The sequence below is a fragment of the Chelon labrosus genome (genome assembly GCF_963514085.1).
Source record: "Chelon labrosus genome assembly, chromosome: 12".
Taxonomy (NCBI): Eukaryota; Metazoa; Chordata; class Actinopteri; order Mugiliformes; family Mugilidae; genus Chelon; species Chelon labrosus.
The window spans coordinates 9,519,961-9,540,049 of record NC_140345.1 but is presented as its reverse complement, the minus strand read 5'-3'; the positions used below and the strand labels follow the sequence as shown (position 1 = coordinate 9,540,049).

At 43.0% G+C, this 20,089-nt stretch overlaps 1 protein-coding gene across 2 annotated transcripts; it reads left to right on the top strand.

The window, feature by feature from the left end:
• Positions 1-18,648, top strand: ttyh1 (tweety family member 1). Of its 2 annotated transcripts, none has more exons than XM_084556837.1 (15): positions 1-131; positions 3,443-3,607; positions 5,053-5,282; positions 8,163-8,274; positions 9,734-10,071; positions 12,060-12,155; positions 12,280-12,352; positions 13,772-13,847; positions 14,026-14,081; positions 14,389-14,481; positions 14,571-14,663; positions 14,775-14,914; positions 15,651-15,711; positions 17,349-17,427; positions 18,510-18,648. In XM_084556837.1, exons 2-14 carry the CDS (start codon positions 3,473-3,475, stop codon positions 17,385-17,387), a joined length of 1,542 nt encoding a protein of 513 aa, XP_084412963.1. In that variant the 5' UTR covers positions 1-131; positions 3,443-3,472; the 3' UTR covers positions 17,388-17,427; positions 18,510-18,648. The 2 variants fall into 2 exon arrangements, with proteins under 2 accessions (XP_084412963.1, XP_084412962.1); XM_084556836.1 differs by having other exon boundaries at positions 15,651-15,818.
• Positions 18,649-20,089: the final 1,441 nt, after the last annotated feature.

Sequence of the window (20,089 nt, the reverse complement as noted above, 5' to 3'; positions counted from 1 at the left end):
ATGATGATTTTTCAAGAGCGTCACGCGTTGATGGCTGGCAGTATACCTCTCTGAGTGGGTAAATATTTCACGGACACCGGCAAAGAGAAGAGACAGCAGGAGAGAGAAACCTCCCAGCACAGCCGTCAGAGGTAAGATCCTTCTCTGGGTCATTGTGACTTAATTGCTGATGTGTTGCAAAGATAAATCTTCACTTAAGTGAAATATAATATGCTACAAATGTGCATTACTGGTGTGTACTCCCAGTGTGGGTGCATTATTATCTTTGTAAATGCATAATGTTCATGTTCTTGAAACATTTATACTGTATTTGCCAAATTTATCTTTTCAGCAATCACATTTAATGGATGTCCTCTCCCATGGACATACTTAGACTAAGAAACTAAGTGGATGATGTCATATTGGTTTGATTGCATGCACTGATTTTCCACCCAATTACGGTTTCATCTGCTTTTAGACTGCTTACTGAACCCGCAAGAAAACATTTAGTTCTGTGTAGGGTTGCCTGTTTGGTTAGTGGTGTGGCTGTCACCCTCAACTTCACATCACGCTGGACTCTAGCGCACGTCAAAGCACTGATTTGCACTGACTTACAGTCTGAGAGCTGCACTCACTCACCTTCGGTCAGCCGGACTCACTTTGAAGGTTCATTGTTGGGACTGATCGTATCGTTTTGTGGATGACTGTAAAAATGTGATTTTAATTGCAGCTTCTCCGTGGTAGATAAAGGTGACTTCTAACCCTTTACAAAGACGTTAATTAATTTCCCCTGACTGATACGGTGTTTCATGAGGATGTAATGCTGCCTCATAAATTGTGGTCGTTAAGGTTGTTGTTAAGGGGCTGTTAGACGACTGCTCAGGCTGTAATGTGATTCGTAACAGATTTTACTGGGCAAATTAGCAACGTGCTTTATATATGATTTATGTGTTCTGATTCAGAGCTGTAGTGTCTTAAAAAAGAAAAAAAAAAGGATGAGGTGGAGAGGATTTTCCCATGATCCTAAATTCGTCTGACAGAAGATGCGTGTGCCTTGTTCTCATTAGCTGCCTCACAAAATGGCCCTTTTCTTTACATTCACACATCATGCAGTCTCATATCATGGAAGCACATTTAATCCTATGTGTTGTTGGAGCTCCTTATAGACAAGGCACAACGGATGTATTCTTCTTCCTTTGTGTTTTATTTTCTTGTTGGGAGCTCATGGTTCGGTGTGAGTCCATGATTTCCTTCCTCGTCTCTCCCCTTTGTTTTTTTTTTTCTCTCCTCCACCGTCTGAGCTCAAAATCACATTTATTTGCCTTCAGTTATGCAATGATAACAGGCATAATAACAAACTGGCAGTAGACATCACGTCAACTTGAGGGTTTCTATCTGTGACAACTGCTGAGTAACAGCCATGACTGTGAACCCCCTCCCATCAGCACCTCATTAATTGCCTCCACTATGTTTGGGAGGCAGGAGAATCCTACCTGACCTTTCACCTGACGCCTGTCACGAATGTGTTTCTCCTTTGTCATGCATTGATTTTGTGCAAGAAGTGATTTCACATTTAGACGGGTATCTTCATATTTATCATTCATTGTTTAATAATGGGGGATCCTGTGGTGTATTCTGCTTGAAAATCAATCCATCACAGCGGTTGCTTTTCTATACTGACCCAAATTATTGCCGGTGGTAATCTCACCAGGTACACAGCTTCTCCTCTGATTGTTGAAATATTCCCTTGCTTGTTTATTATGCCTCTCCAAAAGCTTTTACCCTCAGAGTCTGTTAAACCTAGACCTGCCTCGCGGCTACCTAAAATACACAGAATCTAATAAATTCACTCAAGATAAGCGATCACGGAGGAAACATAACACCGCGACTCGGTCTGTTTACACTGCTGATGGGTGGTGGATGGATGCAGCTCTCACAGCGTGTGAACCATTATGTTCAGCACTATTTTAATAAGGGAAGTGGAGTGTTGGCAGTGATTTGATTTGTGACAGTTGGGCTGCTGGAACCATTAAGGTGAACAGGCTTATTGTAATGGGCTTAGAGCAGCCCTGTCTGGTCTGTGTGTGAGCTGTTAACTTGTTCCGGCCCATAAACTCCCTAAATCTGAATGGCCAAATGGTTTGGCATTGAAAGGGACATGTGGCAAGATCCAAACTTTTATTATGTGGAGTATTTAACTCGATTCTGAGCATCAGATGCACTGTGTGGAGAATCAATGGGGACAATAAAACGCCTCACTAAAGTGGAACATTGGTGTGATTTATAGATTTATCTATCAACCAAAATGCTTTGGAAGACATTAAAATCCAACACAGGCTGCCATTCAGAATCTATGTGACATTATTGAATGCTTTTAGATGCAGAATGGTATCTGCCTGTGATATCAGCATAGAGCTCAGCTGTATCGCCCTTTATATTTAAGCCTCAGTGTTGTTGTTGTCGTGAATGGTTCTCAGTCTTAAAACGGCCCTTTCTTAAACAGTAAAGCTCTGATGGTCTCTTAATCTCGGCGGCTGGTATCAGAAGCCGACCAGGCTCGTTCTTGTCCTCTGGTCCCCCTCTGTTCTGTCATTGTAATGAGGATTCCAGTGTGTGTTTTGGCTAACCGGATTTGCCCTTTGTATTTACCCTACTTTCTCCCCCCTTGACCGGCTTTAGTAAGACATGATTAACAGAAGAACAGTGGGGTGATGAGGATCGAACACATCATTCTAGTTCATGGTCTTCACGTTATCTCATGCGCTGCTTGTCCTCTGCATATACTCTCCCAGGAAGATCCTTCAAAGACCCTGCGCTGTACATTATATCCCCTATGTACCATCCATGCAGGTCCTTCCTATAGTGTTAACAGAGAAGTATGTTTAATGTATAGCAATGCGATCTCTGTGCGTTAAAGCCAACACATCTTAATTAAATGATCATTTACGGTATGAAAGTAAAAAACAGTGAAAAATCCCTGAGTTTCCAGGTCGTTTATCTTCAAATCTTTATTTCGTCTGACAAACAGTTGCAAAAGCCTAAAGATATAAAATTTAAAACAAAAGCACATAGAAATCTGCAAATCTTATCCTTTGGGAAGTCATAACCAACAAATATATAACCTTTTGCTTTGATTACCTGTCATGGTTTCAACTAATTGATTCACTTATAATCACAACACTTGTGCAGTATACGATACATTTCATTTGATACTAACCTGACGTCTGACTCATACACCTTACTGTTTATGAGGTTGCTTCTCATCGCAGGTGATGGCTGATCATAGATAATACCAGAATGGTGGTCAAACACAGTTTGACCACAGTTCCACGGTGACCCCTCTTGTCTTTTCATCTGAGCCGTGTGCTCAGGAAGACCTTCACCTCTCCTCACCCTCTTTCCTCTCCTCTGTTCTTCACGTCCTGGTTACATCCTAACCTTTCTTTTTCCTTCCCTCTCTCAGGGTGGAGGAGGGGACCAGGGGCAGTAGAAAATGGCTGCCATGACAACGGTGCCCAGCTATATACCTTCGCTATGGGTGAGAGTGTGTCACGCCCTCCCCCGGCTGGACCTCACCATGCAGATGAGGGACAACACCTTTGTCCCCGACAGCTGGGAGTACCAGCAGGTAACAGACACCTGCCGCAGCCGCTCATGGCACACTGTAACCACATGCTGTGCTGTAGCTCTCCAGTCTGAGGTGCCACAATGCATAATAATCATATCCCTGTTTCTCCATTTGCAGTTATACATCTACAGGAATATTTTCCTCTAATTAAGTAACTGGATTATGGCCAATTTCTGCCACCTAACTCTATAAATCGCTTGATGAATCACTGAATGCAACAGCAATCGGTAGAGCTCTGATAATGGCATTTACAGGCCTTTACAATAATTTTTCATGCGTATATATTGGCCTAATTATTGGTGGGGAGATGGCACTAGGCTGCTGCAGTAACTTGTCTCATGTCTGTTTGTTTCGTCACCTTGCTTTAGATGTGATCATGCTCTTCTGAACTGAGCCACTTTATGCAATTTGATGTCAGGTAGTGCATGAGAGTCGACACGGCGTGAGCCTCCGAGCAAGTTTGCGCGTTTCGCTACTATCATCTGCACTGTCCTATTTCTGCAGGAAAAAGCAAGATTTCATCCCCTCTCCTCCAACAAGCTCTCGTGCAAAAGCTCCAGCTAGCCACATCTCAGTGTTTGTGACTTCTCTGCTGTACAGAGAGGAGGGGCGAGGGTGGGGGGCACAAATTATCCTGCAGAACAGAAAGACAAAAGACTGAAAGTGCTCAGAGAGAGAGAGAGAGAGAACGAGAGAGGCAATGAGTAATGCGAGGAGGTTGCTGAACGGAAAACTGGGCAGAGAGGGAGCGAGAAGGCAAACTGAGCGAGAGTGGGAGCGCGGGCGAGTGGCAGTGAATGTATTTAAGTAGGTCACAGATTATTAATAGAGATTCAGTGGTGTGGATAGAAAGAAAGAGAGGGGAGAGTGGGGGGGAGAGAAAGCGTGGGGGAGCGGGGGCGAGCGTGGGGAAAGAGGGATGGTTGGAGCGGTGGAGCGATGGGGAGGGGCTTCGGGGAGCAGGAGGTGAGATAGAGAGAAGGTGGAGGAATGGGGAGTGACAGACGGCCAGATGGATGAAGGATAATACTGTAGATATGTGTCGGAGCAAAATGCATTTCAGTAATGTTGACTTTCTGACATGGAGCCTGATCAAAAGTGAAGTCTGATATGGCTTAGTGACATTAAAACCCATCACGTTGCATAGATGGATCAGGAAATGATGGGTTAAAGCCTTTGAAGTCAGTAGGGATGGTCAAGAACCACTTCAATATTTATATTTGTTAATGTATATAGATTTAAATTCTCACCCCTGTCTCCTCCTGTTTATGGGGGCGAGACAAAATAACAAGCTTTTAACAGGATTAGGTGGTATTTTCACTCTCATATCTCTTTTGCACTTGTAAATTGGACTGAATCTCACTCAATAAAACATTTTTCTACATCCACTGACTCATCCTCCACTGTTTTTTTTCTTCTTCTCCCCCCTCCTCTCTGCTTCTCAGACTTTGCTGGTTTTGTCCAGTTTATCAGCCATCGCTCTCGTTATCTCCCTCTTGGTGGTTCTCTCCTTCCTCATACACTACTGCTGCTGTCACCGTGGAGACCGGAGCGAGGGATCAGAAGAAGAGGAGGAGGATGAAGATGGCAGCACGGGTCACGGTTACAGCGGAAAGAAGGGGAGGGGCATCTGCTGCGTCACGTGGGTGGCGGTGGCAGCTGTCACGCTGTGCTGGTGAGAGGGAGGATTCAGATGTGGTTATATCTCATGGAAACAAACACGTGTCGCCTTTAAGGAGCGGTGGAGTAAGATCTTTGACTCTAGTCAAAGTAAAAGTCCCGCGTTCAGAACTTTACCTGAATGGAAACTCTGGTGTATCATCAGCATAACATACAGTGTTGTTATTGCTTTGACTTTACCTTACGATTCAGACAGGGACATCTGCTTACTGCATTTACTACTGCTCACTTAATGATTTAACATAAAAAACATGATATTTTATGCAAATATGATGCAAAATGTATCATAATAACTCATATTTCAGAACTGTTACAGCTTTCTCTCTTTCTTGAAGCAGTCAATTGTAATTTTTAAAGAGCAGATGGCACGGTGGCGCAGTTGTTCACACTGTTGCCTTATAGCTACACGCTCCTGGATAGGAACCCACTGGCCAGCTGGGGCCTTTCTGTGTGGGCTTCCTCCCACTGTCCAATAACTTGCATATTAGGTAAACTGGTGATTCCAAATTGTCCGTAGGCGTGAATGTGAGTATGAATGGTTGTCTGTCTCTTTGTGATAGCCTGGCAACCTGTTTAGGGTGGTCCTGTTAGGAGTGGTGGAATAAGATCTTTTACTCCAGTGACTACTGAATGACTACTGGGTTAAGCTCCAGCCCCTCTGTGACTCTATAGAGGGTATGCACTAATAGATAATAACGGATAATGGTAAAATACCTCTCGAGTTAATCTTGTGACTTTCAAGAGGTCAACGGTAAATGTACACAGTACTGTGTGAAAGAATGGATGGGTCAAATGCAGAGAAAAAATATCCCCTCTGAGGATTCAATAATTATATTCTTTTCTTTTGTTAAGATCAGCCACAGGTGTAATACTCATTTACTTTGACTGATGTGAATTTTTGAATGCAGGACTTTAACAAGATAAATCTTTTCTAATTCTACTTTTTTATTTTTTAGTATAATGTTTCTGTTTTAGTAGGGTTTGGTGTAAGTCTTTAAATTAATATCAGTAGTTAAACCTTTCAGAAAACATTCCTAATTGCTTTCTTTCAAAGGGCTTAGAAAACATGGATACCACTCCAATACCTGTCCAGTAAATATGAAGGTTCATCTAGAGGCTCTATTCAATTAATTAACACGTTCTAATTGTATCCTTTTACATTTAGACTCAGACAGGCTAACAGTTTCTGACCTTTATGCTAAAATAAGCTACCTAGGTGTAGGTCTAAATTTAGCTTAGATTAGAGGATCAGCTGCCTGTCTGAGCTATGAATTTCTTTACAGGAACTGTTAGGGTACAGCATTAGAGAGAAAATCACTCTTGAAAACACCAAAAATTCATACATATGTGAAACTTGTGAGTTGCCCCAACTACACAAAACTTTATAAGGGAATAGGGTTTAATCTTACATTCCATAAGCATTATGTTTTTAGCGGTAAAATAACTAACTTTCAGGTAAAGGTACTACCTTACTGCTTGTATTCCAGTGGAGTTTTAAGTATAAAGTAACTAACAGTCAAATTAAGTTCCTCAAAACAGTACTGAGCAGTTCTAAAAGTAATCTGTAACTTTCCGTCAGCAGTGATGAATGAATCACAAGCTCCGTCCCTCCTCCAACATCTCCGCCGTCATGTGTTTTTCTCACGCAGTCACTGATGTCTTTGGAAACAAGATGACAGCTGACAGTCATGTTACATTGTTGTTTCCTAACCACGGGGATACAACAGCTCTGTGTATGTGTGTGTGTGTGTGTGAGGATGATCTCAGTTGGCCCACCTACAGTACAGGAGTTATTCTCCCACCGGTGTTCCCCACAGCTCTGGTGACCATGCGGTCATCAAGTCAGTACATTGTGTTCACTGTACATTATGGAAAAATGCTGTCTGACATCTGTCCAAGACACTCTTGTCTAGCGGAAAAGTGAATCCCACTGAGGGGAAGCTCGGCTGCCCATCAGACGTTTTAAATCTAACAAGCCAAGCTGCGTGCTGTGAGAAAATGATAGTGCTATTTAATGCATGTTATTATATTCCAGTCCATTTCCTGCACGTTTATATGCACTGAAGCTGTGTTCCTATCTTGCACAGAACATAATGTACTGCAGATATGATTTCAGTTGCCATAATGATGTCATCACATAGACTGTAGGTTGATGAGGTGGTTCGTGTCTCCCCCTTATGGATCGCTGGATTAGTTGTGTTCTCCACACTAGACTGGAGGAAGAAATAATGCTGCAGTTCGCCTCTTGAAAATACTTAATGTGACACTGTTTCCTCGGGGATGATGGTTTTTGGTCACAACTCCAAAAAATCCTTTTTTAAAAGCAGCCACGTTAGACGTTGTTCACATTTGGCAGTTTGAAATGCGAAGCACACTCGGGCACAGGCACACATTCCTCCTTTTCCCCCTGCTTTCTAATCTGGGTCACATACTTTGTGGGAGATTGGGTCATACCATTCCTCTTGGGTTTGAGGGGATTTGATGAACATCTGTCCCGAGCCTTAATCTGAATATTTGAATAACGGAAAAATGAGTAAACACGTCACTATGTTTAACATTTCGAATATTTTCCTCGCGTGAGATTAACTATTGAGTGCTAAGAGTCAGCTTTTTTCCCCATCATCTGTTTATTCCTTCCCCTCCGCTCCACTGTTGGTATGCTCATCCAGAGCACACACACACACACACATCACATCCTCACCAGCATCCATCTCCTTGTGTCACATTCATTTAAAATGTACATACACACTGAATTAAACATTACATTTATGCTTCTGCTATCTGTTCTTCATTCCCACTCTCTGTCTCTCTCAGTGTCACATATGCACCCTCCCACAATGTTTTCATCTTTCTCTTTTTTCCCCCCCTTTTGCAGTGTTGCCATAGGCATCGGTTTCTATGGCAACAGCGAGGCTAATGATGGGATGTATCAGTTGACCTCGTCTCTTCTCACAGCCAATTACACGCTAGCTTCAATCGATCTGCTGGTGAGTGCTGCTCTCTGCAAGTAAAATGTCATGCAGAATATCTGCCGTGCTTGATGCTGTTTTTTATGTATGTGGGAGAGAGAGAGAGTTAGAGAGAGAGAGAGAGAGGGAGAGAGAGAGCGTGTTCACGCTTTCACGGGGTCTGCAGAGGGAGAGACAGAGACAGAAAATCAGATACAAACTTCTGTTTTATCGATTTCCCTATGGTCACTCAGTGGTTTATGTGTCAGACTGCTAAATGTCCTCCGTCCACTGCTCTGCTGAAGATGCAGGTCAGGAAAAATCATGCAGATGATGTATGAAAACCAATCAGTGACAGCAAAAACACACAAGTAAATCACTTCCAAAGAAACCAACACCTTAGCAAATGCAGGACTTCTAAGTGACACCGCATCAAACGGACAGAGGGGACAAATGTTAGACGGATTAATCTGGGCCCGTATTTATTAAACCTCTGGGAATAACACATGTAAGTAACCTTTACGAGCAATCTGGTGATCACATGGTTAATCACTTGAGTTATCTGTACAGTGGATCAATTAGCTAAAAGGATTTACCTTATATCTTTCATGTACTGATCAGGCATAACATTATGAACACTGACAGAAGAAGTAAATGACATTGATTATCTTGTGACAATTCAATGTTCTGCTGGGAAACGTTGGGACCTGGCATTTGTGTGCATGTTACTTAGACATGTACCCCCCACATAGACCAGACCAGGCACACCCACCCCATAGCAATGACACTCCTTGATGGCAGCAGCCATGCCCAGCAGGATGCACACACACAGAAATGCTTTAGGAACAACTAAAAAAACATGAAAAACAGTACAAGGTGTTGACCTGGCCTCCAAATTCACTAGATCCCAAACTGATCAAGTATCTGTGGGATGATTCACAGAGGCCCCTCCCCTCAACCCATAGAACCCTGGTTGGTGTATATATAGTGTATATATATATATATTTACTGCCCTCCAAAAATGTGTTTACAGTGGATGAGCTACAAAGAGAAATTTTGCATGAAGAAGAATTTAGGACCACCAGAATCTGGACGACTGCAGATAATAACTAAGACCTGTACTGCATGAATATATGTGCAGGTATAATCATATTATTATTATTATATATATATGATACTAAATTAGCAGCTTAATGAGAGACCAGATACAAATATAGTATAAAAATGAAACCTAGATTATTCAGTGTGACCAATGATACATTGCAAACTCACTTCTGTCGAACAAAGTATGAGTACAAGTGAAGGAGTCCAAACTTTAGCTTTTAGAAGTTTGATAAATGGTGGGTGTGAAATCTGAGCAGGGTTATAGATTATGTGGGCCAGACATTTGCAGACGACCACAACACGACCACTCTTACCCCACAGAAATTTTATGAGCATATGAGCAACATTACGTCTATTTTGTGGTTCACTTAACTCCCACTTCCTCCCTCTCCAGATTTCAGACACAATTACTGGACTGCAACTGTCCGTCTCTGGCCCTCTGTCGTCTATGGAGGAGCTGTTTACTGGCAGCAAACCCTTCTTGGTGTCGACGAGAAACTGCCGGAGGTTATCGGAGAACGTGATCAACCTCCTCTCCTCCATCTCCCTGGCTCGATCCAGCGTTGACGCAGGGCTGGGGAACGACAGCAGCGTCAGCGGGGCGTCCATCATACCTCTGACCCCTGTGCCGCCCTCTGTGGCCCCGACTGTGGTGCCTACTAGCAGCTTAATGCCCAGCCCCTTCTCACCTGGCTGGGCTGCCAACACGCTGATGGTCAATGAGGACTACAGGTGAGTCTACAGTCCAGAGCAGACATCTGGAGTTTAGACAAGTAGAAGTAGATGTTGGTGATATATTGAAGCTGCTGGTCAGATCTCTTCTCAAATGCTTATTAGCAGTGTCTGAATCCAGACCACTATCTAATACATATACATTTTTAATGACCAGGTCATTTTAAAATAATATTCTTGGAAAAATCATTTTTTATAGATAAATTTGGTGCAAAGTGGAAGGAAAAGAGACTGACTGTTTGTCAGTTGGCCATAAAAAATGCAAACAGTTCTTGATAAGAACCGAATTATTATTAATTATTAATTCAAGACTTTCTGTGGTTTAAATGAAGCCGTTCCTTCCCAGGATAAAGGTGATTTTACTCTGAATCATGATAGATTTGAACGAATTTTATATTATTTTATTTTATTTTGAAATATTATTTATATAATTATTTCATAGTTTGAAAATAAAAACTGAAATCATTTTAGAATAAGAAACGTTGTGGAAGATCATGATTACTGCTAGTGATTACTAACACTGACTGCGTCCTCTCAGGTCGTATTGTCTGGGCTGGAATCTGTTTATGCTCTTTTTACAGCTTGTGCTCATTAGAACTAATCTTTCTTCACTGCAAGAAATAATGACTCCCGCTCGTAAAAAATAAGTGAGGTCATTTTTTGAGCTTACGAAATCCTATTGGACCGCTTTGACAAATATCAACAGTAGAAGCTGTTTACGGAGGCCGCTGAACCCTTGTTCTTACAGTGTGTCCTGCCAAGCCTCTCATAAATGTTGTAAGTTCATTGAGATGTCTTTGTTGAAGGGATGCATTTAAATTACAAAATGGTTTTACTTTAAGTGGGATGACGGGATGCTTTCATATTCCATATTCTGTAATGGCCACGTTGTAATTGATAAATAAAAGTCCTAGCACTGATAAATAATGTCTGTTGAGTAATACCAGAGTTCTCATAAATAAACCACATCCCTCTCTTGTAGCGGGGAGAGGTGAAGCAAGGTTCAATCTCTTCCCGGGTCCTCTTTTGTCTCTATAGCTATAGAGAGCAGATACAGCTAAAAGAATAGAAATATAGGTGAACACAGATACATGCTGCCTCTTTTTTTTTTCTCTTTATAAATACACATGAATGGATATCCCACATCTGCAGTGCTTTCTGAACCCAAATAATCTTTTTATACTTCTCAGCTGGTTTAATTCGGAGAACAGTGGTTTTAATCCGAGAGCAGGAGGAAAAATCTAAATGTGATGAAAGGGCCATGGTTTAATCTGCACTAACACGTAATGGCTGGGAGGAAGTTTACAGAGAAAACTATTTTAAATATTAAACAATCTACCGATAAATCCAAACGGCCTGACAAGGAAAAATCACCCTCAAAACTGTTGCCTCAGTTAAGAAGAGCGCGAGACCACATACTTGAGAGCTGAAACTGGACATTAAATAGAGTTTGTCCCATCATGTATAAAATGTTTCACGAAGTCATCGAGACTGAATCCCCCTCCAACAAAATCAGAATCCTACAGCACACACTAGAGGCTTGTTTTCTAACTGATAACCCACTAGTGTACCAAACGCAGGAAATAATTCATCTTTCCTACAAATTCATTGCTGCATACTGTGTCGGATAAAATAACATAGCCACAGAGAGATAGAAAAACTAAATTAGTCATCCAGGTCATGTTATATCCAAAAAACTAAGCTAAACTAAAGGCATTTAGGTTTTTATTAGTAACATCTGTTGGTGGTGGACACTTGAAACTCACATGACCACTCACCTGCACCTTGAGGATGTTCATATTAACAGAGGCAGTGTCCTGTTTTTACAATTACTCTAAATGTCACATGAGTTTGATCGTTTCAAGGTCTGTCAGCAATCACGAGTAAGGAAACTGTTAAGATTAGAGTTAAAATAAAATGTCAGGAATGTATAATGTGTTTAATATATAGAGAGTCATGTGCTGTATGTTTGTGTTTGTTCATCCCAGGTGGCTGTCGTACGTGTTGTTGCTGCTGCTTGACCTCATAGTGTGTCTGTTCATCTTGCTGGGACTGGCCAAGCAAGCCCGCTGGCTGCTCATCCTGTGAGTCCACACACACACACACAGACACACACGCACTTATCTTCAGACACAAACCATACGACCCTGGATCGATGGTCAGGGTGTCCTCTTGGCTGAAGGGTTTGTGCTGTCCCCCCTTCCACAGGATGACCGTGCTGGCGTGGCTGGCTCTGTTCCTCAGCTGGGGCTCCCTGGGCCTGGAGACGGCCACTGTGGTGGTGAGTAGACCCAGCAACACGACCGTGCTGAGCGGCCGCCAGAGCTGGAGGGATGAGAGGAATGGGAAGTGAATTGGAATGGGGTTGGCTGGCTATGGCCGAAGAAGAAGAGAGCTGTAGGAGGCCGACCCCTGATGGCAGGCTGAAGTGATGTGTGTGTGTGTGTGTGTGCGTGCGTTTGTGTGTGATTTCTGTGGCCATTGTGCTAAACTGTGAAAAGACCTGCCTGCTAGGGAACGCTGCAGTCATGGCAGAGGACCAAGAAGGCAGGAAAAATGGGGGCAGAGATTAAAGATTCAATGCGAGTGTAGATACGCGTGTTTGCGAACAAAGTGTGTTTGTGCGCTGGCGTGCGTGTCTTACATTGCGAGTGTGTGGGCGTTGGGCCTCGAGAAATGACAGAAGATGAGAGAAGTGCTTTCAACGAGGAGAGGAGAGGAGGGGAGAGGAAGCGCAGGGGAGTGCATCTTGAGATCACTTTTAGAGAGAGAGTGAGTGATAGAGAGGGAGAGAGACAGAGAGAGAGAGAGAGAGAGAGAGAGAGAGAGAGCGGGGAAACCATCGGCTTGCTCGAAGCTGTTGCTGCTCTTCAGCCTTGCGGGCATTCAGACCGAGCATGCAAAGAAGTGGAAGTGTGCGTGTAATCCTGTGAATGTTAAATTTACTCGCATGCTGCTTGAAAGTGTTGAGCTGAAAGCCTGGCCTGAACATGACGTCAGCCTGCTGCTTCCTACAGCCAAATATGAAGCCACTTATCGCAGTGATATTTACCAAGAGCATAAAGAACATATTTATGTCCCAAACAGAGGAGTCCTTTCTGAGCTTTCTCTGTGAAGTCTGGCCATACTTTCTGAGGGGCAGACTTGTTTGAAGACGGTAAATGGAGGGTGTTTTTCCTGCACTGCTGCCCCGTTTAAGAGTCTCAGTGTCATGTGGGGCTGGCGGGAGATGTCCCAAAGCCTGTGGGTCCACACAGAGCCGCTCTGTCCCTGGTCACTGACAGGGAAACAATGGGCCAGCTGTGGGCCTACCCACTTTATTCTGCCCCGGGTCATTGCTTTCCCCCCATCCGTCGCCAGCTTCTCTGTGTGGCTCTCACTCCCTCTTCTGGTGGGGCGAGTGTTTGTGGGTGTGATGTCTCTTCAAAAGTAGGGCCGATGCACAGCATGGTATAGACATGCTATGGAAAAAGATCTAAAAGTGCAGTCCAGGAATTGTGATGCAGACAGATCAATATTTGTCAGTGTTTTTTTACGCTGCTGTCAGATATCTGCTGAGGGAAGTGTGTCAGTCGGTCACTGTGTCTACTAACTTTTTTTTTTTCTCTCGCCCTCTTACGTTCACCTCATCTGTCCCCGGCTCTCCTTACCTCCTGTCATCCGCCCTTACTCTTCCTGTCACTCTCTGCTGCGTCGCCAGGCTCTCAGTGACTTCTGCTCAGATCCAAACGTCTTCGTCCTCAACTCCACCAACTTCAACACTGGGACCAGCTCAGGTACCGTGTTAATCTTTCCCCGTCCAAACAGCACATTCTAGGAGAGCTAGTTGTTTTACATTGACCCGCCCCAAATCTGCTCTTCTCAAAGCTGAATCTAATATAATGGCGCATGTTTCCATATCGTCTCTATTGTGCTCTGATCTTTTGTGCACCGATCTTTTGTTGGCCCGTTCAGATGTGTTGGATTATTACCTGACCTGCAGCAGGCGCATGAACAGTCCATTCCAGCAGGTAACGTGACCTCTGTGCATCCCTTGCAGCGCATCAACATATTACATTGCAGGAGTTTAGCTGACCCCCGAGTGATTTAAAGTAAGCGAGCAGGTTGAATGTCACATTTTCTCAAGGGCAGTTAGGGAGGATTATTATTATTTGAGGAGGGGATGCACAGCTGTTGCTGCGTGTCCTGTCCTCGAAATGATTTGGTCCCCAGGAAAAAAACAGCTACGCTCTCAGCATATTAATGGTATAGAAGGGAGCAACTATCCAAAAATAAAGGCTCTTAACTCCACTGACTCCACTGACTTGTTGGCTTTAGCTGCTGACCCAGTCACAGAGGGCGCTCTCAAACATTCACACACACCTCTCCAGCCTGGACAGAAACGCTCTCCCGCAGTTCCCCAAAGCTGAGGTATGTTATCATCGTTTATAAGTTGACTAGAAATGCAACATCTACTACACGTGAATCTGGTGATTTTCTCACATTGAGCAATTTTGCAGAAATCACTCAGGGAGGTTCAACAGATTCTCAACTCCACGGAGGGCAACTTTCATCAGCTGGTGGCTCTATTGAACTGCCGGGGTCTGAATAAGGTAATCAAAGTAGCTGAGAGTTAAATATATTTAAAAATAAATAAATAAATAAAAAAAAGCAACAATAGCTAATTATCAAGCCACTGTGTTTGCTCTATGATTTCATTTTAGGACTACATCGACTCACTGAAAGGCCTGTGTTACGATGGGATGGAGGGATTGCTCTACCTCTCCCTTTACTCTTTCCTCTCTGCTCTGGCCTTCACTGCCATCCTCTGCTCTCTTCCTGGCGCCTGGAGGAGCTTCCCCAGGTGAGAGTGTGTGTCTCCTGTGCACCCAGCATAAAGAAATGAGTGTGGAGTAAACAAGTCATCTGTAGTACTTTGTCATAAGTCATAAATATAATTTGGATATTTATAATGCACTCACACCTGTACAGTGTTAACACTTTGCAAATCACCTGCCTACAGTGGTGCAAGAAATGGACACTGGCAGACAATCCAGACTATTAGTTAATAAACTCGTCTGTCCCACAGTGTTGGGAATGATGTTTACTCCTCTGTTTGACCACTGGTAGCATTCGATGTTCTGATCCTCCACAAACACATCATGATTGTGTTGCAGTTTCTGCCAATAGCTTGAGGTTTGGCTCTCTTCTCCTCATTTCTAGATTAATTAATTTCTTTTGTGCAGACAGGTAGAGGTTAGAGTTTGTGACATTTAGTAGCACAGGTTTGGTGGATGTTGGTAACTCCTTTAGAGCCCTGTTAAGGTGGCTGTAAGATAAGAGAAACATTGGCAGGTTTGTGATTGGAGCTCCTGGTGTAGCAAGTCCTGTAGATCAGTAGTTTGATGTGGTGACCATTTGTACATGAATACATAGTGTTTCCCATCTATTAATTTGTACGATATGTTTCCTTGCAATCATGAATAGTGACCAGCAGAATACGAGCAGCTGTCTTTTAAGATTTTCTGCATAAACACTGACACTCATCGTTTCTCTGATCTCACACGACACCTTTTTCTCTTTTACACGGACGACAACAGCGAATCAGAGGAGTATGAAGACTCGGACAGCGAGAGTGAGGACCCCTTCACCTCCCATCAGGCACGTAGACCGACGGCCTCGGGGTCTCAGCGAGGGGCCATGGCCCCCTTCTATAATTACCCGGGGGCCGGGTGGACACCCCCGTTTTCTAGCGCGCCGCCTCTTCCGTGAGTAACACAGACACATAGACATACAGACAGACAGACAGACACCAGATGTTGAAAGAGGAGGAAGTTGCTCTGACATACAGTTTCACTGTGTTACTGTTTTAGTATCTGCAGCCGTGGGCAGTTTGGTGCTAGTCCCTCCCTCGGATTATGGATTTAAAAAAAAAAAAAAGGGCAGAAAGTAGTGTGACAACACAGAATATACTTAAGTAAGACTTACTGAACACCGTTAAGATGTTTTTGTGCACACACGTAGTCTTTTCTGGTGAAAACATTCAGCTTAAAACCACATTACCTCCTTCAAAACACACAGGTGTTGAACAAAATGCACATCCATCTTTACACAAAAGTCAGCAGATTAGGAGTTTTGAGTGCAGAGCAGTCAGCACACTCTTCTCTACATATACAGGATAGGATTAGGATTACTCCAAATAAACAGAGCTGTCAGGTTAAGCACATGCATTGCAGACAGACACACAGACAGGTCAATATGGACTACAGTGTAGGCAGAGAAACAGACACAACTCCAGAGGTCTGTCTGTCTGTCTGTGTGTCTGTCTATCCGTCTGTCGAGTGTTTCGGGACAGACGACGTAGGCCGCTCGGTCACAGATCTTGTCTCAAATGGCGTCCTGTCTCCTAAACAGCAGTACGCTACTGCTGTGTTGGGGGGAGGGTGTCATTGACGAGGCCGCGCTCGTAAAAACTCCGGCGATGTGAGACTCAGGTTGACTATAGGTAACCCTCCCACACACAACCCCCCGCCCCTCCTGCATCGCTCTCATCTGTCTCCACACCGTGGTGTTCACATTATTTCTCTGGCTGCTGCCACTCTCCTCTTCAAAACCCCCCCCTGCTTCCTTTTTGGTTCTCCCTCCCACACTTTTTCTCATCTTATTATGTTTTTCCTCTTACTCCCTCACCGAAGAAGCATAGCTAGTGCTGCCTAATCGTGGACTATTTAACTACCTTATATTCTAATGCCAGCTGATCAGCTTGACTGCTCCCATACCTAATATTGACACACAAATACAAGGATGCTGACTAAAAACAAACTGTCAAGGCTCAGACACTCAGCGAGCACTAAAAATACAGTCCACTCCTTTTAAATGGAACCTGCTCGGGAATCGCTTTAAAAGCTTTCTGGGTTTTATAGTGCAGATAAACAAATTCATTAGGAAAACCAACATGTGACTGGTGAGTCACACCCAGTCCTAAATGCAAGTAATTGCAGATTATTGTATAAATCCTGTCGCGCATCAGTCATGAGTGGACTGTACGCCTGCTGCTTGAGTGACAGTAGCACTAATAACTACTAGCTCTAGTGAGTGCTGTGGTTTTCTGCACTATAAATCTAATTGCTCTTTCTCCCTCTTTCCTTTTACCTGTCCTCGGGTCCCATCACCCTTCGGCCCCTCCGACCCCTCTGTCTTTCTCAATGTGTCTCACCCGTTTCCCTCTCTTCTTTATCCTTTTTTCCTCCTTCCTCTCCCTCTCTCTTCTGTCCCTGTCTCTTTCTGTCTCTACGCAGGACTCCAAACGTTTCCTCCAATGGCAACCCTGGCTATGAGAGCCTACCCTTGACTGACAGGCAGTCCCCACCCCCCTCTGTGAGTTCCTCTGTACTTGTGACACCATCGCAGTCTGTGCCATTTTATCATTGCTGTTAGCGCTCACCCTCGCTTTGATAACAAACGGGCTTACGTGGTGGCGAGCCCTCAACCTCGCAGGACCCTGTGGGCTGGCCTGCAAAAATGTGATAAAGAATTAACATGTGTGCAACTTGAATTTTGTTTACCCAACATGTTTTTGTCACTATCTGGCCATTTTAGACCAAAACAGATGTTGTAATGAAGAACTTGGGATCCTTTACTAGATTTTTCAGTGGAGTCATTGGAGCTTGATGAAACTACGATCTCCCCATTAATATATGGCCCCTTTAAATAACATATTAGCTATTTCTAATTGAGGCATCATAATTTGCTGAGGAAGACCGCCAGATGCAGATGAATGTCTTCCTAATTCAGTGGATATCTACTTATTTTTCTCAACTAATTCTTGACTGCCCGTTTCAGAAACGGTCACCAAATGTTTCTGGAGTTGTCCTTAGCTGATAGTTGGGATGAGTACAAGACCATTTATTATGACAACTTTTCTAATTCTGTGGCAACTGAGCAAACTCCCATCTGCTGAGGAAGACCAGAGGATGTGTTTAAAATTCAAATTTAGGTATTTACATTCTTTATTGGCTCTAACCAGCTGGCTTTGAGGAAGGACTAAAGTAAAGCTGCAGTCTCTTTACTTATTCTGATCTTTGAGTTCATTTGAAAACATATTTTGCTTCATTTTGGCCACATACAAGGAATCTGTTGTCTGCATTTAACCCATTCATTTGTACGTACAAGTAGTAGTGAGCACACTCAGTGGTCAGCCACTGCCAAGCAGTTCAGGGGTTAGGTGCCTTACTCCTAAGTCTATTTTTCTAACCACTAATCTGTAGCTTCCCTTTTACAAATGTCTTAATGGTCAGATGGTGAGCAAAACATGGGCTGTCTGCTACTCCACACGAGTTCACGTCTACATGGGTGAATAACACATTTTCCTTTCTTCCACTTTCTCTCCATCCATCTTCGGACCGTCTCCACCGCTCTCCTCCTTCTGCTGACTCCCGTCATGTTTTCTGGAAGCGCAGTACTCTCCCAGCATGCTGACTGGTTACGGGGGAAGTCAATCACACCCCAACCCCGCCCATTCGAGGAACCTGTATTCACGTTGAATTTTATTTTATTTTTTTTTTGTTAGAAAATGTATAGAAAAAAAAATGTTTAGTTTTCATATGAATGGACACTTTAATGAAATGAAAAAGAAACTAATCTAAATAAAATGAATGCTAGGTGTGAATTCAAAGTGCGTAACGTCAGTACCACTGAGTATTATCATTAAAAGCACTTAAAAGAAACGGTCCTAAAGGGGCCGTTAATATAATCAATGGTGATACTGCTGGTTGCGCAAAATCTATGAACCGAGGTCTAAATTATTCCCCCTCATTCCCCTCTGTGTAAACTGTGAACAGTGGTGAGGCAAGTCAGAATGGTATTGACGTTACTACGTTGTAGTTTTATATTCTTAAATGTATCCCTACCACCAGTTTTATTTTCAAGTTTTTATATGGATATTGTTGTAGAAAAGCACTGGCACGTAGCAACAAGACACATTTTTTTCTGTGAATGGTTATGCAGTTCCTTCACTTGGTATATATATATATTATTTTTTATTCATACTTTTTATAGGTGGCAATTCTGTATTTTCCTTGTATTACCTTATGGTATTCTGTATATCTCACTGTCTATAATATCTGATTAATCATGAACCTTTGCTCTTAAAAAAAAAAAAAAAAAAATACTTGAGGGCTACCAAGACCCCGTTTTAATGATTGAATGGAGAACTACAACTGCCACTCAAAAGCCACAAGAGTGGAGGACTACAAATCCCATGCAATGACAGCAGGTACATAGCAATATGATTCTTGCTACTGGTGCTGCAGTAGCCCTACCGTAACTAGCAATAATAACTATGTATAGCATTGGGTTTCTGAGATCTTTCCAAGATGTTTTGTGTATATATGGTATGGTTTGAGATTTCATTGAATCCCCCCGTTCCTTACCAACTGACCTTGTTAACCCCCTTGAATTGAGTTTGTATGGTTATCAATGCTCCTTTTGAATGGCATCCTTTTACACTCAAGAGTCTAACATGAATAAAAATAACTTCAATAACCCGACACTGGTCTTCATCGTGTCAGTGCGACGTCAACAACACACATGCTTTACCATGGATTCATACTTAAAACAAGAGGTTTAATATAAATAAATTTCAATATTACCAACCTCTGAGCATATGTGTGAGTTAGTCACTAGTGTATAACAGAGGCAGCGCTCCTATTCTTTTGGATATGCATAGATTAACAGCAGAGACACAATTACAGACATAGAGGATACATACAGTAACAAACCAGCGTTTACATTCCTGCATACTTTCCGTTTAGGTGAAAATGAAACTAGTTCCCAACTTCAGTACAACCATTGACTTCAATTTCTAGTGTTATACTCAAACAGTATGTTTCAGCTCCAATACTGTGTGTACTCAGAGGTAAGATCTTGCATGTTACTGGTTCCAGGACTATCAAACTTAACAAAAAGCAAACCAGGAAAAACACATTCCAGTGTCGGGAAAGTATGCAGAAACACTGGTGTTGTCCTTCAGTGCCTCACG